Raw genomic sequence first — 19,175 nt, 5'->3', positions numbered from 1 at the left:
CATTTCTAAGTGGGTAAAATTCAACCACGTTATATCAGCATTAGTAGCACCCCAGGCTTTACAATAACGCAGGTGAGATCTGTTATATCCGTTTTGCAGACTAAGATACTAAAGCCACCTGGTAGGTGGCACATTTTTTTCAGATGTTAGACACTCCTCTCCATAATTTCCATGAGGTGACTTTGTTTTGTGCCTCATTAAGGTACCTGAGCCAACAGTCTTGTTTCAGGCTGGTTTTTAAACATTTCAGAGGTTTCTCAACCTCTGCAACAGGTTCCTCTTTGCTGAACAGCTAAGCATTAGCCAACATTTCAGCAGATTGATTCCAATATACGTTAGCAGCAATGCATTTCCAGAGACACGTTGCAAAAATATTAAAAGCAATCGTCATCCAGAAGTCCCTTCATCCCCTGCACTGCTCTGGGCAAAATAACTCACCACCAAGTGATCTTGAACTCATAGATAGGACGCTTGCAGTAATAGTGATTTATCAGGTGTTTATCACACACCCCAATACACTGATGATCCACAGTTATCCCTCTGTCAGACAGGTCTGTCACAATACAGTGCAGAAGGTCATAAACATCAGCTACAGCCTCCCAAGGTCCAAAAGATACATCTACTTCGCAGTGATGTTCAAACAGCTTCGTCTCGCTTTCACTTCTTTCAAAACGTAAAGAATTGAAATGGGGGCATTCATAAGGAGTGATGGGCATCTCCTCTTTGAAGACACAAACTTTCAGTTTCGCAAACCTTGCTTTTCTTTGCATAGCTCTAAGCTTTGCTATTTCAATTATCCGTTCCAAATGATCTAAAAAACAATAACAAATTGTAAACAACAGTGAAGCACACAGTAAAAGAAAAGCAATGCATTTTTTCCCTGTGAAACATATTACTGCAGTGTCTCACGTGTTTTTCTTAGTAGAGTATTAGCAAGTGTAAGCTGCATGCAGCTAGATACATTCTGTATTAATTAAATCAATGTCAGTTATCACGTGAACTCTGTGTCCTTACTATATGCCCAGAATTATTCAATTGCAGGGCCTAGCAGAACAGATGCAGAGGCACAGAAGCCTTCTCGTTCAATAGTAAGCCTTGCATGTTATGACCTAGATCTTGATCCCTTTTAAGACAGCATAAAAATCCACATCCTCAGATGCAGAAGGAACAAATCTGACGTGGAAACTTCACGGATCTAAATAGCATGAAAGGTACATAAGAAACTCTAAAAATACAATGGAATTGGTTTGAAGGCTGAAAGCAGGCCTGAGAACACCACATATACTACTTGAATCATGCTCGAAGAAAACAGTCAATACTACTTTGTTTATTTACCTTTGTAATATGGCATTAGGCCCAGGAAAGCTTGTCTAACTTTTTCTCCTTTAAGAGGCTGGACATCCTCCAGATAGTCTAGCAATGGTCCTATGGAATAATACTGAGCTTCCTTGTAAACTGACCTCACTCGCTCTCTTGGTGGCAGGTCACCGGATCGCAGAAAGTTAAGTATGTCTCTAAAACAGAGGAAAAAAATACTATTAATTAAGAAGTTTCTGCCAAAACTGTTGTGCGTGGGAAAGGAAGTGTATTCATTGTTTACTGAGATAGAAATCCTTTATCTTCAGTAACTGAGTTATATTTCCAGCACACATTTTTAAAAGCATTTGCCATTTTCAAGCCTCCAATTCAAGTATTTTACCTTTTGACTGTTAATGTTAAAGCTCATTCAAAAAAAAAAAAAAAAAAAAAACACCAAACGAACACCACATTTTAACAAAAAGTTCAAGGTGGAGTAATAGAAGAGGATGCAGTATTTCACAGGAAAGAGATTGTAGTCACTGTATTTCAAAATTATGTCCGTGACATAATAATCTTTCTGATTTTCAAATGTATGGACATTTTATCCCACCCAGAACTAAACTTCTAGCTGAATGGATGCTGCATTTGCAAAGGTGGTGTTCATTTCACAGTACCAGGGCCGTATACATTTGTTTAATCAAAAATAATAATCAGTTAAAAGAGAGAACATTTCCTTTTGGTTCTGCAACACTTAAGCTGCAAGATTTTTAACAGGGAAATAATTTTATAAGCATTAACCAACTATTATTGACCATATCAAGTAAAACAAGCATTGCTGTAATCTTCATTACAATGTCAACAAACACAGCAAGCACTTAACACAGCTTTCTGTTCCTGGTATATTTTGAATTAAGATCAGTAACATCGGAAATGAATTGATTTTCCAGCACTGTCGCAGGAACTTTTACATAGCTAAATGTAAAGAAATAATTATTTTCTAGTAACTGCAGTGGCTTAATCTAGTTTTGCCTCAAATTAAGGTACAATCCAAACGTGCTTTGAAAATAATTCAATCCTTCTCTGATGAAGAGATTAAGGAAATGTCTACAAAGGAGAAACAAGAAATAGACGTTAAATTGCAAAATGTGCCTTGGGTGAAGATCTTAACCTATGAACATCGCTAACAAAGATAAACATCATTTCCTGCAATCTCACGGGCAATCTTACAAGTAGAGTATTAGTAAGATCAGGGTTAATTTAGCTAAAGCTACACAAATGCTACAAAGTTTCAAAACAAATCCTGAAAGTGAAGGAATATGGCATGGCAAGGAAAAAATAATTTAAAAAGATCTTTAAGCCATGTTCTTTTTTTTTTTTTTTCCTCAGTCACATTTTAATATAATGTATTTTTGAAGAGCTCCAAAGGTAAGTTATTCACTTACCAAAAAGCAAATATACTTTGACGACTCTTTCTTCTTGGGAAGTTGAAACCCATCAGAGGCACAGACACTGTGTTAGCTGTCCATTTATACTTTCAGAAATGCATTAGTTAAAGCCAAACAATACTTCCCCTTGCATGTTCTCTTTCAGGGGAAATCCAGCACTTACGGATGTGGCTAACAGTATTCAAAATGAGCAGTATAATATACCTAGAGGCAACAGTCTGATAAGCAAAACATGAATTTGACTAAATTCAGATACATGGTAAGAATTAGAAACAACTCAAAATATGATTTAAAGGCATAGCACACACAAAAAAAGATCTTAATATAATGGGAATTTTATAGGAAGTGAAATACTCCTCTAATCATTGCAATTTTAATAGAGTAGACTAGTTTAAACCAGTCAAGCATTGAAATTGGACAATTTCTGGACAACGTGTCTTCTTAACACATGACTGCACAGCTTGACGTGGCTTAATATCCACAAATACCCTATTAAACACAGAAAACATCATTCTTTTAATAGCGTAAGTAACCTAGATGCATCTTCTCCATTCCCTCTTCATCATAAACAATGTAATATTAATTGAAAAGTACTGTTATACAAAAGAGCTTCACATGGAAGCAATGTAAAAAAAATTCTTTTTTAAAACATAAGAATGTTTTGATACATTGAAAGTAGATACTCCAGAGGAGACAGTGCACAAATTCAAAATATTACTTGTTTTTTCTTTCTCCATTGGAAAACTTAAGCCCTTGGGAATGAAATGCATTGTTTCAGTTGTGATATGCTGCAATTCATTTTCTCTTTGAGGTGTTTAGAAATCAGGGATGCATGCCAGTCGCATTTTCCTAAAGCCTACTTCGCAAATATGATTTAGCTAGAAGAAATAAACATAAAACTTATTTCTCTTTAAAAGTTATTTTCTTTAAGTAACTCCTTGAGAAGCAAAGTGCTGAGGCCACCACCACACATACCCAAAGTAAGTTCCATCTCTGTCTATGAAGTATCTGCCTTCGGCGTCGGTTGGAATATAGTGTCTTCCGCTGAACATAGCCGCCAGCATTGTATCCTCGTAACGTCTCAGCGTTGACAGTCGCGTTGTAAAATGCGTGCCTCCTACATTTAGTGGGACAACTTCTGGAAACTGAAAAAGCAATCACATCATCAGAAACGAGCCCGGAGCGCGCTGCAGACACGCGTAGGCCAAACAGTTGAGAACTTCCACAGGGCACAGCACAGTCTTTGCTGCCATGACACAATTTGGTCTGACAAGTGCCTCCTTCCTGGCCTGCTGCCACAAAGCAGCGAGGTTCAAGGGTTAACACCTTGAATACTTCGGATGGCTGCTGGATGTAATCAGTGAATGGTGTCATTGAGGATGGAAGCCTGAAACATGAATAGCCACTACAATTTTAATATCAGACATTCATTAGGAGTGTGGATGCTTCCTTTTGGCTCTTTTGGGGAAAAAAAAAAAAAAACAAGTACAAAACAACCTCCCCTCCCTCTTCCATAAAAACAAAAGGCAGGGGGCAGAAAACTCCAAGGCCAGCCATGGGATTTGCCCTCAGCTGCTGTGGCCCCGGTTCCTTTGGGCTGAGCACTCGGTGAATCTGCCTTTACCTTGGGCTTACAGCAGGCCCCAAGAACTTCACAGCACACCCCAAGATGCTCCGGCACCGGAATAAAGACCTATCTGCATCTGTCAAGTTCAAACACGGATGGAAATTGGGCGTACCGCTGCCAAGGTGCCAGATCAAGCCGCCAGGGGCTTCAAGGATTGAGGAATTAACGGGAACGGCACCGGGCAGGCAGGGACACGAGGAAATCCCGGAGAATTTGGGCTGTGGGTGCCGCAGCCCCGGGCCCACCGGGGGGCTGGGAGCCCCGGCGCCCTTACCTGCTGCGGCAGCAGCGGCAGCGCTTCTCCCGCCTGGGTTGCGGTGGGGGTGGCCGGCTCCTGGAACTCATCCTCCGCCTCCGAGCTCGACATGGCCTCATCCGGGTCTCGGCTGGCTCTGCCCTGCCCTGTGACAACCACCATCCCGCTGGCTGCGGCTCGGCGGGAGCGGACGGGACGTGCACCGGGCTGAACGGGAGCCGGGAGGCTCAGGGAGGGCCGAGGGGAAGGGCCCGAGGAGCGGCGGCCGCACGGAGCATCCCTGGGGGGGGACACGGCCGGGGGGGGGGGCGGCTGCGGGCCCTGAGGCGACGCGAGCCGGGCCCCGAGCGCTGCGCCCGCCGCCCGCCGCCCCGCCAGCCCCACACGGCCCCGCGACCGGCCCCCATTGGCTCCGCCGCCTTCGGGCCGCGCGATGCGATTGGTTGAGGGGGAAGAGGGAGGCCCGCCCGCCGGCTGTGATTGGGTAAAGGAGGCGGGGGCAGCGGGGGCGCGCCTCCCTGCGGCGGCGCGCCCCCGGGCGGCGGGGCCGGGCCCTCCCCGGGGCAGCCCCCCCCCTCAGGGGCACCTCCCCCCCCTCCGCCCGTTCCCTCCTTCACCTCACTGCAAAAGTGGACATAAAACGTTAACAGCTGGGTGAATGGCAGAGGAAAGGGTCCTGGGTGCTGCTGGGTGCCTCGGGTGCTGGGTTCAGCTTTGGGTCCCTCACTATAAGGGCATCGAGGCTCTGGTGCATGTCCAGAGAAGGGCTACGAGGCTGGGGAAGGTTCTGGAACACAAGTCCCGTGAGGAGCGGCTAAGGGAACTGGGGGGGTTTGGGCTGGAGGAGGGGAGGCTCAGGGCAAACCTCATTGCTCTCTGCAACTGCCTGAGAGGAAAGGGTGGGGAGCTTGGGTCGGCCTCTGCTCACAGGTAACCAGTGATAGGGCCGGAGGGAATGGCCTCAGGTTGTGCCAGGGGAGGTTCAGGTTGGAAATGAGGAGACATTTCTGCTCAGAAAGAGCAGTCAGGCACTGGGACGGGTTGCCCGGGGAGGTGGTGGAGTCACCGTCCCTGGGGGTGTTCAAGGGAAGGTTGGACATGGTGCTTGGGGATAGGGTTTAGTGGGTGACATTGGTGGTAGGGGGATGGTCAGACCAGCTGACCGTAAAGGTCTTTTCCAACCTTAACGATTATATTATTCTGTGATTCTATGAGATATCGTGCCTGCTTCTATCTGCTAATGCAGTCACTGCCTCTCACTGGAAAAGCTGCAGGTCCCCGATGGACCCAGACAGAGAAGGGCTGTGCCTGCCCACAGAAGCTCTTCAGGGCTAACCCCAGTCTGCGGGAATGGTTGGAGCCTTCTTGCACTGCAGTTTGGAGGTGAATGCCACATCCTGTTCAACACCCTAATCAACACAGGGAAGCAGGTTCAGTGCTTTTCAATTGCTTGGTTAGAGGCATTGTCTCAGCTCAAGGTAGGTGTTTAGTTTTTCTCTGCAGCTCAAAAATTGCGTTTCTCAACACCCTCACCACACTAACAGTTTTAATGCTTGCCCTGAAACACTATTTATTCTGACGTCATCAGTTATCAAAACAAGTCAACCACGCCTTGCAAAGATAAAAAGGAATACACAACATAAATAAAAGATTATTTATATACAGACTACTTTAAGGAAGTAAACAAGTTATCATTAAAAAGCAGCTTATAGAAGCTTAATTTCTAAGGTGCACAGTCAAAACTGAGTGTGACCCTAATGTGAACGTATTATTTATCATGCTGTTACCTGAAACCAGTGCTTCAACTGCTGTATTTTCCCTACTCTTAAGAATATTCAAAAGAACTCAAAGCTGGCAAAAATGTGATCTTCAGTTGTCCACATTTTTTTCAAGAATCTCCCCTAGTTTTCACGTAAATGGAGCATAGTCTGCATAAACAAAATGAGACTCCATTAAGTATATGAGAATCACAGACCACAGAATGAGTTTTGGGGTTTCTACATTGGGCACTGTACCAGAACAGTCGTCCTTCCCAGCACAAGTAGAGGTCTGAGAGAAAGAAATGCTTCCCCTTTCATAATCCTCCTTCAGCGAGACACCAGGTTTTGGAAATAAAACATTGAAAGAGGATAGGTTAATGAGGTCATCAACAATAACCTTTCCCATTGGAGCTTTCACACAAAACAATCTCCTTAATAGTGAGGTTCAGAATATAAGATCTCAGCCCACAATTAGTGCAGGATTTTATGAATAAGACTTGTGACAATAATATGAAGATTGATCATTGACAAGTTTAACCTGTTTTTAATGGTCATCAAAGGATCACTGAAGTTCCTCTCAGGGTTTGCCTCGCTTCTTACTCATCCACAGACACAGGCTAGTGAATGCTCACTGGACCAGTCAGTCTAAAAGAGAAACAAACTACTCCCTGGCCAGTTTTCTGACATAAAATCTTCATCATTTTGTGAAGAATATGCATTCATCTGAATATCCTTTCCTTTCTACTTAGGGCATATGTGATAAGTAACCAGTCACAAAAATATTTCTCTATTACATCTCATTAAAGTTTTCTTTTGTTTATTTAAACCAAATAAATGGGTCAATTTAATTTTCAAATACATCTAGGGCCAGACCAACAGATAATTAATAAGAAAGCATCACCAACAAACAAAAAGATTTCTAAATCAAATATTTAATTGAACCTATGTCAGCACCACCCAACTCTGCCAGAAATACCTCCTTCCAGTTTACAAGCTGCTTGTCCTTCAAATGGCACAGATCACTTCCTTAAGCTTTGTTTATTGACTACTCAGACACTGCTTCAAAAACACACGCCAGAGAAAGCTCACTCAATGAACTGGACCTGCAAGTTGCGCTTCATTCCCTAGGGAATAACAGCAACCCTGCGCTGGGTTCTACTTCATGCTGAGACTGAAAAAAAAAGTTAAAGCACTGCTGTTCCCTCAGCTTTTCCATATTGGTTTAAGCAGCTTTCTCCTAAACACCTTCTGAAGTTACACTGCTGTTGGCAACATTATGCGTGTATAAAGAAGTGACATAATTCCACGCTCAAAGTCTGTCCCAGTGTAGTGATCTCTGAATCCGTCACAAGAGATCTGGTAACCTACATGAGCTGCTATTCAAAGCCAGCTCACGGGAACACTGGGGAGACACCTACCTGGCTGCCAGGGAACCTCCCTCATCTCCAGGAGAACCTGGGTCCCTGTGAGGATAGAGAATGAGACAGGACCTCTGCTCTCTACGATTTTTTTTAAGAGACTCAGATGATCAAAGCCTTGCGTGAGCAAAGCAGGAAGAGACAGGACATCCAGTTACAGCAATCCTAATAAATCTGCGTAACAACAGCAAAGAAACATTCTGAAACAGGGCAGGAATCCCTGGGCTGCAGTAAACTGTGTTGTAAATCTGATTGTAAAACTCTGCGCCAGCTTAGCACATCTAGTCATGCCCAAACGACAACAAAAATTATGCTGAAGGCACGCTGTAAATTCGGTACCTGGCCATGCAGAGCAGCCTAAAAGCAAGGATGTGGTATGGGAGGATATGATAGGAAACCTCACCAACAGCAACCTTCTGAAGGGGGAAAACAGGGCAGCGGAGAGGCCTAACAGAGGTCCCAGCACTACCCGCAGGTGAAGGCCACACAGCCTGTGTTTGTCCACAGCAACTGCTGCGTTTTTGTGCAGAATCGTGAGGCAACAGCAAGCTTTTAGGGTCTTTTTACAGGACTGATGTAAGGTGGCTCCATCCGCTGTTACGGGCAAGGCAGAGCTGTCCCAAGAGAGTTTGGAAATGAAGCCAGGCACATTGATAAGCCTGGTGCTCAGCCAATTAAGTATTAATTAAGCAGCTAGCTGCCAGCTCTGGGCTCAGCACCACGCCATGTCCTGCAAAGCACCAAGGGGCTCACCCTTGCTGCAGCTCCCTCCCCTCAGCTCCCCTCTCCCCCGCTCTTTTCCAGCGCTCCGCCGCCCCCCACACCGAATATTTCCCTCAGGAGTATTAAAAATAGAGGTGTTAAATCCCTGCAGGATGCAGAGATCCGCGGCTGTTCCGCCTGAAGGCGTTGAGGAGAACACGAAGACGAGGCGCCCGCACGGCCCGGCCTCAGCCCCGGCTCCCCGGTTCCCCCTGGCGGCTCCGTGGCGGGGCTGCGGAGAGGTCCCTGCCGCCGCCACCGGGAGAAGAAGGGGCCCAAACTTCAGCGGGGACCCCGAGGAGAAGGGACCCGAGCCCTCGACACCATCGGGAGGCAGCGAGGCCCCGTCGCCGCCTCACGGAGCGCCCGGGCCGGGCCTGGGGCTGCAGCGCTCCCGCCCGCCTCAGGCGGCTGCACGGAGAGGCCATTGCTCCGTGTGGGCACCAGGGGATGCTCCCGCTTCGTTTTTGGGGCCCTGATCGAACAAAACTGCTGTTTTCACATTTGGTGATCAGTTGGGTAACTCTAAAGAGGATTCAGTTCCTGAAGGCACCTAAAAAAGCCTTCGTCTGCTGCTGATTTACACTTCGGCGATCTCAAGGGAACAAAGGAAACAGAAGGAAAACGACTGTTTCAAATCATGAGGCAGAAATCGTGTAAATTTAGAAGCATTTTGGAAAAAAAAGGCTGCTTGTGAAACCAGTGGATAACCCCGAGGCCATCTTTGGGCCATACATGGGGTTAGAAAACAAGACCAAAGCAAACAGAAAACAAAACAAAACACAGACTTACTTGAGTAAGCATCTTCCCAAGCAGCTGACAGATCCTCAGAGCTTTAGGACACAAATTCCACCGCACTGCTTTAGGAATAGGCAGGGGCATTTTCCAGAAGTGATTTCCTCACCATTGCCGCCTGCCTGAAAGCTACCTACTTCTCCCTGTAGCAAACACATTTCGTGTTACTGTTTCTGTACCTCACAGTAGGATACCTACCCCAATTCCTTTTTGTATCATTGCCCAGCTGCTAAAAGCAAACAAAATCCATTCAGCGGCAAATCTTGAAGAGATCAACAGCCAGGGTATTAAATTATAACTTTCAAGTAATCCGATATCTTCAATTATTTCAATCTTAACTCAGAGGCAAAAACATTAATAAAAAAAATCACATTTAAAGCATTTATTTTGAAAAATAAAATACAAAAGATCATTGAATTGTAATTGTACATGTAATTTATCAACTTTTTTAAATAAAAAGATATTTAACAATTTCCACGTCAATAAGACAAATAACTGTTCCACCAAAAATCCTTAGGACAAGCACAGACCACTTCTGAAAGTTTCATACATTTAAAACCAAACTGCTAAAGGGAAAAGAAAAAAAAAAAAAAAAAAAAAGGCCTTTGAAGAAGACTGAGGTTTGGAATTAAGAAGACAGAATATCAATTTCAAAGACAGGCATTGTGTTGCAGTTTTTAAAACCTTAAAAATAGTTGTGTAAGTGTAATACAATTCTACAATAACATCTGTGATTTTTTTTTTTTAAACAGGTTTACATGCGCTCACAACAACAAAATCTTGACCAAAAAGAAAAGAGCATGAAAGAAATGGGGGAGAAAATTCTGAAAAAAGCGGGCCATGAGCTGTACATCTCACTGATCGCAGTGGGACAGTCCTTATAACATCACTTCCATTGAAAAGGCAGCAGTCTTTTTCTAAAGAGAAAGGAAAATAGTTATATTTGAGCATTTAATGTAGTATTGCTTTTATCCTTTATAACATCTTGCATTTACAAAAATACTGAATAATTACGAGCAACCACTGCCACCTCAGTGTGTGAAAAGTTACTGTCAAGACTATCAATTTCAGAATGAATGTCTGCACTCAATCTTTGAAAAACACTTCTATCCATTATTTCTAATTGGTATGATGCTTTTGGCTATATTTAGGGCTATAGAGAAAGCCATATGCATGACCACACATTGATACCTATATTGGCTGTATTTATGTGGCATCATGATTTTGGCCATAGAAAAACGCACCCAGATTAAATATTTTTTGATAATACATGGTTGACAAGTAAAAATTGTGGATTAATGCAGTAAAAATCCTGCAACAATCATTAGATAACTACTCGAGAATTTACTGGGTTCCCTGAACAATCTTGCCGTTGTTATTTCAACAGCTAAAATATTGACTATGAGATACACAAAAAGCAAACGATACAAGTCAGTCTATGTTTAGCTTTTTCCTCTATCTAAAAGGGCAAATGATTAAAAAAGAGACCATGAAAATTCATCCTTATAGTATTTTGTTAAAATGGCAACCTGAATCTGTTGTGCAAGTATGTTATAGTACTTGTGCAGTACCAAAATGAACAAGAAACCTTGCTGAAGAATATCTGAATGAATAGTGGTTCAGTTTTATGTATTTCTTTCAATGTCAGGCTCAAATGTAGTGTTGACAATTCAGTAGCATAGCAAACACTGCAAACTGTAATGAGCCATGTAGAACTGCACAGTGACTCTTAAACCACAAAAACTACGGTTTGTAGCTCTTACTGAGCACTTACCTCCATGCGATTTTTTTTTTTTTTCCAGATTCTGAACCAAGATCAGATCTTCATATTTTTCTTACCCAGACTCCTGCATGGGGTTACGTTAGTTTAAAAAGATCACCTTAACTAATGCATTATGCGTGTGTTTTTATTACCTTCTGTGCAAGAAAGATCCATTTTGTCTTCTATTCCATAGGCTCAGTCTGTTAAGTAAATAATTAAAATAAAATTAGCAATTTTACATTAGGGGAAAAGGTAGCAGCAGCAGCACCCATGCACCATTTAGCTGCTTGGGTTATGCTAATTTTATCTTTAGTATACTTAACTAAAGAATACTTCATCAGAATAATTTTTACCTCCAGCTCCAGTGTTTATAGTTTAAGAAACATTCTCTATTTCACAAAGCTTTGTTTTGCTTTTTGGAATAAATCTGCTGAGAATTAGGTAAACATTGTAGTCATACTAAGCTAATTGTATAAATTCAGCTCTGTAATTTAGGGGAGTACAATTTAGTAACCTCCCCTATCATACGGGTTTCAAGATGCCATCGGCTAGAAATACTGGACCACGTTCTTTTGACATATCACAAGGTAACTGGAAAATACAAAACATAATTTAACTAATGGACACTGTTGGCAGATCGAGGATAATTTATTTGGCTAGCACACCATCATTACACAATGTGCTAAGTTTTTACGATAGCTCATCTCCCTGCATTTTCCAGAAATCTTTATCAGCAGTGTTTAATCTCCTTTTGTTCCGACACACCCTATGCTTGCAGCCATATATGCATATATTTGTCTGTTACATTATAGATAATCTTGAAATAAACACAGTAATTGCATTTGAAAGCATTATGAAATAACTGCAGCACACTTCCTCGATACAATTAGCTAACAATAACTTTTAAGCAGCACACATTTAAATAGTTTTCTTGCCGTTAAGCTGCATAGACATTTTGGCCAGCAGTGAACAATGCTGTGAGCGACAGCACATTTAGCTGCGTGGTGCCAGATTCTTAATGGTTTCTATTAGCTGAGCACAACTTGCAAAGCACGAGCACTAACTGTCCGAAGGGGTGAGAGCACGCAAACATCCAGTAAGAGCGCGAAGCCCACATTAGAGATCACACAAAAGGTTTATCAGAAAGATTTGGTGTCCACAGCAAAAAGTTATATTCTGAAAACATGAAACAGACACTACAGCTATTCAACTTTACTGATCCATGTTCATTTTATCTTGCCACGAGACTTCCTTTCTACTGTCTTCTTGGGCTGGAACAAAAGAAACCAGTTTTCCTTTTTAATAAGCTAATTTTCATTTGAATTGATGGAATAAGTCAAAAAGCCTCGTTTGTGAGTGGTAGGTTCTACTGTGTATTTTTGAATCTCTACATCGAACAAAAAGTCATGCTCAATGAGCCTTTTGCTAATATTTGGGAACCAAAGTCAAGAAAACTTGCACCCACCAGTTTTTTGTTTGTTTTAAGTACAGACACTGCAAACTATTTAACTTTTGATAGGTTACTTACATTTATGTTTTAAGTAAACTTCTGTACTGTTTGTATGATTAAAGACAAGAATTATGTAGAAACAAAGTAACACAAGCACGGTAAATAACTTGTCTGCTTTTAGTCATTGTACAGGATTTTTAGAAACTAGGAGAAAAGCATGGAATCTTTTCCTCTTTTACTTAAAATACTTGCACGTTTGGCTACAGTCATGCTGTAAGTTACCATTTCAGTGTATTGCTCTGCCCAATAATTCTTTTATTTTTAGACAACTCTGCTAAAGTACTCCCCCCCAGAAAGGCTGCATAAAGATCACACGTGGTCAAAATAAGAGATGCTCCTCTCCTGCCCAAAACAGAGCTGCTGAACAGAACAAAATCTAACTAAAGAATGATGGTGGCCTGCAGCCCTTGGAAAAGGAGAAAAAGGCCTTGCAGGAGGCTGAAGGAAGCTCTATGATCAGGACTTTAAAAAACAAAACAAAACAAAAAAACACAACTTAAAATACCAGCAACAATAAAAGTCATGGGTAAGCCAAAAGGCTTGCCCACCCACAGCTCCTACTGAGGTTAATGGGAAGTAAGGGTGCCTCTTGTTCTCCTAAGTTGCAAAGATAAAATAAAGTTCTGGAGGCAAAGAGCCCCTAAAATGTTTTCTCTCCCAATCCACAAAACTATACTCCCATATATGCAGGACAAATTGGAGGAAAATAAAAAAAAAAAACAAATATTTTTCTACTTAGCTTTACTTGAACACACCCTGAGACAGTAACAGGGATGAGCCACTTCCTGTTTTTTCTATCAAAGCACGATGTAAAAAGCACTTTAAACATTTAGTATCAATTATACAGCCTGCAACATTGATTTTTTTTTTTATTGTTTTGCCAGGTATTGTAGCATTTCTTTTAAAGCGTCTCATTGTTTCTCTGCTATCTATAATCTACTTGCTTTAAACCTTTCAGTGCAAGACAACAAAAGGTAAAGCTTCTCTACAAATAACGAGCTTTGCAATTTGGTCTGCACGACAAAATACAGAGCCAAACTTTCCACCAGTTTCACAGTAGTCCTCAGTCAGCTGGGGTTTATGGACACCATACTACTAACACTAGAGTTACACACACACTCAAAAAAGCCTTGGCACAGTTGAGTGCAAGAGCAGGGGTGCTGGAGATTTAATCTTATGGACAAGCTATTCTCTCAAAATCAATCAGAAAATCAAATCTATGAAGAAGTGGCTTACAAAGGTTGTTTTCATACTAACTTGCTGCTATACCCACAAAAAGGAAACTAACTGAATACTGTACCTGTGGCACTTCTTTGAGAAAGTCAGGAAGCTGAAATTCACCTTTATAGACCTGGAAAAATAAAATATGATTTAGTATTCAAAGCTAGCACTCACTATTGTTTGAAATATTGTTTAAGCAAAAATAAACTAGAGTATTCTAGGTTATTAGTATGCAGTAATGCTAAATCAGATCTGCCAGGGAGTCTCCTAAACCGAGTACAACCCATTTGTAAAAGCAAGCTTCACTCACGAGGTCTGGCAGTCTGAAGTTCTACAGCTTTACGCTCAGTCCCAGGCTTGCTCTTTACTCAACACAGATGGCAACATTTGAGAAAGGTATTTAATATTCCAACTGTGTTTGCATTCAAATGATACAACTCTAACTGGTATTACATTTCAAGCTTGCTCAAATCAATCATTCATTAAGTCCTACATAATTCATTCACTATACTTTTAGAAAAAAATTTTCTACAGAATGATTAAATACGCTGAGGCTGAGTTGTTATAATACATACTTTTGGGGAAGTTTACAAGTAAACAAATCCATTGCATCATATTTCAGCACCTTCAATAAAATAAATTCTGCTTGCACTTTATTACAGTTTACAATTCAGAGACTCCATTTAAAGTCTTCCGAAAGAACTGCTTGTCACGATCCCATGGACTGTCAGAACGATTACCCAACAACCAACTTTCAGTTCCCAAACATTTCACAGTTCAGACACTTGACAAATGTCACAAAATACAAGATTTTTTTGATGCTTTCAAGTATTCATCATGTACAAACTTTCATTTATGCAAATGCAAATGGAAGGATCACACGCGAACAACTGATCCCACCTTACTGTGCTGTCAAAAGAAAGTCCTGTTAGCCTTGAGAAGAGTTTGTGGACACAATGAAAATACAGCCGAAGTCTAGAAAAGCTAAGGTTTAAATTCTATTAAAATGGTCAACACTCAAGGAGAGTCAGCATCTCCTTCTACCCTGTTTAATAGAAATCCATCCCTTTATTTGCATATCTAGCTGCTATAATTCTCTGCTAACAGGAAAGATTATCCACTTGCTTCAAAATTGCAAGACACATAAATAACACTCTAAAACACAGAAACACAGGTGTTTTTTGTTTTTTAAATAGAAGTTTTCCTAAGTGTTTCATGTCAGACCTTGAGTCACTTAGCGGACAAGATCAGACACTTAGCTTCTTTCCCCATAGGATGTAACCACACACCTAAAACCTCTGCCTCTCCAAGAGAACGCAAAGTTGGGTGAAGCTTAACTTCTCCTTTATTATTTTCATGCCCTTCAGTCATTAATACATATTTCTGTATATGAAAAGAAAATAAAAGGGAAGAAGAAAAAAACAGCGGTATACTTTTCAATACTAAATGACATATAAATTAATAGGTTTGTATATGAGTACAGAAGAGTCCCCCTGTGATACTCCATATTCCTACAGATGTGAACAGAAAAACACACCCAGCAATCTCTCATTTTGGCAAAAGAGGTACAAAGCCCTTAATAGCAGGGCTGCTACAAGGTCAAAGCCAACAGCTCTTGTGATTATGAATTTCTCCAGCTGTAGCCTCATTACCAGCCTGACTTCACGACAGTTTGTTATTACCACCATTTCTGATCTTTCAGAGCACAATGTTATTATTGAAACAACACCGTTTGGAGAAAGAGCAAGCAATAAATATTCTCAAACGTACCACGAGCCACACCAAACAAGTGTTTCCACTATCTGACCAATTAGGAAATAAATTGGCAATGCATCATCATCATCTCTCTAGAGGATACTTCTTAAAAGCTGTTTGCTTTTACGATTAAACTGGAATACATTCCAAAGGGGGGAAATACTCTGTGTTATTGATTTTTTTTTCCCCTGACAAAAATAAATAAAATAGGAAGGGTTTTACCATCCTTTCTACTGAACCCAAGAGACTGAACACCCTAGTGTCATGGGTTCTTATGGGGCTATAATCACATAGAATCAAAACCTACAAACCTTCCAAAACCCTACAAAGCCCTAAAATGGAAATGGAGCTATTTGGAAGCGCCGCCCCAAGCTGCGATGCCTGGTTTGCAAAATGCGTCAAAGGAAATGATTCTGGAACTTGAGGGACCCTTGTTAAAAATATCCATTTTCTCTGCTTCAGCACAAAGAGCATGAGGCCATACTCACCTTGCCAACGTGCTGCAGGCCCAGGACTGCAGCAGAGCCTGCTCAGCACCTCCTGCCTCTGGGACACCTCTCCCCAAAAACAGACCTGCAGCACTGAACTGCAGGACTCGTGTGGAGTGGACTAAAAAGCTGGCAGTTCTCATTACTCTTTCTCTAGGCTAAACACAGCCAAACAAGCCTTTGCTAAGGCCCAGCATTAGAATAGGAATCTTTATACACACACACACTGCAGAACTCAGGTCCTTTTGATACCCCTGGCCTAGACGAAATAGCAAGGCTGACTCAAAGCAACAGGGAAAGCTTTTGGTTAGATTCAGATGGGGGTACTGCCATCCCCATGGTAACTTAATGAAGGCCACGCTGGTCAAAAATTCCAGCATGTGGCTTCTTGGAGCCTAGCTATATAATAAATATTTCTAAATGAAGGACAGGATCTCATATTTTCAGCTTTTAACCAAACCATTAAAATGCAGGCTTGCATTCTGAACAGCAGAAGTGGAAGTTGCAAATCAATCTCATCACCACATTAAAAATAAGACAGAACAACCTAGGCAAGGCTCCCAGGCAAAAGCAGCATCTTTTATTAGACGAGGGTGGATGCTGGAAGCCAGCGAGGCTTCTCGTCACGTCTTCCCGTAAACCGCTGCAGTCATCACCTGCACACTTTTATAAACAATAACACCGATGACAATGCTGCATTGTGACACCGTGCTGGGCACTCTGTAGGCTTGCTTTCCCTTCCTTCTCCTGCAATTCCAATATATATGTATGTAATATAAAAATAAGTATGTGTCTCTGCTCTAAAAACCTTACCAGTGTAAGGCCCTTTGTAGCAAGAGCATTTACTCCTCATAAACATCAACAGGGGCTCGTCAAGGGTATTCATCCAACAGCAACATTAAGAAAAATAATGATACTTGAGTCATAACCTGGAAAGATAAGAACACGTTTCGGGGCATTTGATATTATATGCACATCAAATACCCCAATTTACATATTGTAATTTATAGAAGCAGAATACAACCAATGCCAAGCCTATAAAACTGCACCCCGATTGTGTTTAAGACACAACCGTGCCTAATTCTCACTCAAAACTGCCATTATCAGCATTCCGGTTTTGTCAAGGTTGAGCCTGCCTATAAACTGGTTTAAAGTAGTTCCAAAAATGGTGAGTGGTCCCTTATGAATGAAAAGCCAGCGATCATCCGCAATCCAGAAATTCATAAAACAATGACTACATCTGCAGCCAAAGGCATTAAAAGGTTTCAGATTCAAAATTCTTTTCAGACCAATTTCTAAGCCTAAAACATATTATTTGGAGACTGGCAGCACAGAGTGGCTGAAGCAGGATATCAGAATGATTTCCAGTCTAAGCAAGAATTCAGTAAAATTGAGCAGAAATGGTGTTTACCATTTCTAAAAGAATTATTTTGCAAGCACAAATGGATTTCCAAAGGGGGCAGAGAATAATCTGAAGTCCGTGTCAGTTTGTTGTTCACTGTTGGCATTATTCAAGCTGTTCTACATACAAAATAATTGAAAAACATTCTCATAGCTAAGCCAAATGCATTTTATTCTCAAAAAGAGATCAGGAAAAAAAAAAAAAGGTCACATCCAGTTGTCTGACAAAACCCTTGTAAATACACAAGGAAAGTTTAAGAATGGAAGAATAACTCTGAGAAGCTCAAATCAAAAATATACTTTAGAGACAATCAAAGCACTCATTTTCTCCCGCTTTTAAGTCTAGTTTAGAAAGAAACACATTTTATTTGGCCATTTCCATAGATAATGGTCTTTCTTGTCTAGAAATTAGCTTGGAAGTAAACGTACTTGGGCTTCCTGGATTTTCAAAACATCAAAGTTCCCGAGTACAAAGCAATCAATGTTTAATTATCCAAAAATAAAAAAATAAAATAAAACCGGTACAAAGCTCCCTTCTAGAAACCATCCCTTATTGCACATTACATGGAGGTATCCTCACTTTCCTTAGTTTCTAGGCAGCTTACAAGGCTTACACAATTCTTTATTTCTTTGTTGGAACTGCCAGCAAAGAAGACTGTCCAAGATGTAAATATTTATCCAGTAAAATAACACAGAAAGCAAGATTTTAAGCCACTGAGTATCTGCCAAGAGGCAGTTTGCAACCCTACCTAATTGTCTATCTTGTTAATAACTATATATCTTACTAGTTATATATATGCACAGATAGTAATGAATAAAAATTAAGTTCATGACTCCTGAGACAAACAACGCAGTTGGGAATCTCCAGGCTGGAAAAAATACCAGTATTGAACACATTTAAAGGATGCTGATCAAGTCTGTGCTGCTGGCAGTCGTAAGACAGATGAAATAAAATAAAATAAAAATTGTTTATTTGTCTAAGTATCAGAGATTGCCTCAAAAGCCTTTTTATTTTTTCCCCCCCAAGGCTACTCGAGCAGCTGGCATCACACTATACCTCTACATTTACCCATCTTTGACAGCACAAGTAATTACTCTCATGCAGTAGCATAGACTCACTTCACGCCCTTTAATCATAGATTGTTTCTTTCTATCTTTAAAGCCCCAGATACAGAGTCCTGAAATCAAGATCGTCACGGATGTCTCGACATTTACCAGCAGGAGACATTTCCTCACAATTTAATATGGGTATGAAACAGGAGTCAATAGAAGTCTGCTTTTTCCTCTGAATGTTACTGCAGAAAAAAAGCATCAACAGAACATAAAACAGAGAGAGATAACAGCTTTCGGATGTGATTAGAGAAACCCACACATATTTGAAGAGTCATGATGAAAACCATAGCTTTTTCTATAGTTTTGTATGTTTCCGTCTCTCGATCTCTCCAGGGCAAGGATCATAACTTCATGAAGAAGTTAAAAGAAATGACTGGAATATGTATTCCTAGCATACAAACTCATTTAGCAGGGAGTGTGTGCCAAAGAAAATCTGATGTAATACGTTACAGATGTGAAAGGAAAGCACTTAGCCAACCATAACATAACAATAAGCCAGTTTCTACTGGGCATAAGTCAGGATCTTGCAGTTGTGAATTGTTCTCTGGCTTTTGGTGTGTTCT

The 19,175-nt window shown here is 41.2% G+C and overlaps 2 protein-coding genes across 4 annotated transcripts in view; both read right to left on the bottom strand.

The window, feature by feature from the left end:
• Nucleotides 1-434: 434 nt before the first annotated feature.
• KCTD7 (potassium channel tetramerization domain containing 7) lies at nucleotides 435-4,863 on the bottom strand (the record flags this gene model as incomplete). Its single annotated transcript, XM_084299833.1, has 4 exons — nucleotides 4,646-4,863; nucleotides 3,720-3,889; nucleotides 1,336-1,514; nucleotides 435-811 (listed from the first exon to the last, which is right to left on the bottom strand). Exons 1-4 carry the CDS (start codon nucleotides 4,787-4,789, stop codon nucleotides 435-437), a joined length of 870 nt encoding a protein of 289 aa, XP_084155959.1. The 5' UTR covers nucleotides 4,790-4,863.
• Nucleotides 4,864-9,939: 5,076 nt separating this feature from the next.
• TPST1 (tyrosylprotein sulfotransferase 1) overlaps nucleotides 9,940-19,175 on the bottom strand; it is a 29,604-nt gene continuing 20,368 nt past the window's right edge. The window contains exons 4-7 of one of the 3 annotated variants that reach the window (XR_014619034.1): nucleotides 13,935-13,985; nucleotides 12,322-12,395; nucleotides 11,277-11,318; nucleotides 9,940-10,279 (exon numbers count right to left, since the gene is read on the bottom strand). Coding sequence is in view for 2 of the 3 variants with exons in the window: in XM_084299542.1 (XP_084155668.1) it covers nucleotides 12,351-12,395; nucleotides 13,935-13,985 (96 nt within the window). In the remaining variant the exon portion in view is untranslated. Of the gene's footprint in view, nucleotides 10,280-11,276; nucleotides 12,396-13,934; nucleotides 13,986-19,175 lie in introns of those variants that run through there. The other 2 variants (XM_084299543.1, XM_084299542.1) reach the window with 2 other exon arrangements.

Source organism: Netta rufina (genome assembly GCF_964035555.1).
Source record: "Netta rufina genome assembly, chromosome: 21".
Lineage (NCBI taxonomy): Eukaryota > Metazoa > Chordata > Aves > Anseriformes > Anatidae > Netta > Netta rufina.
Note: the sequence above shows the minus strand (reverse complement) of the source record. Positions and strands in the feature narration are given on the sequence as shown.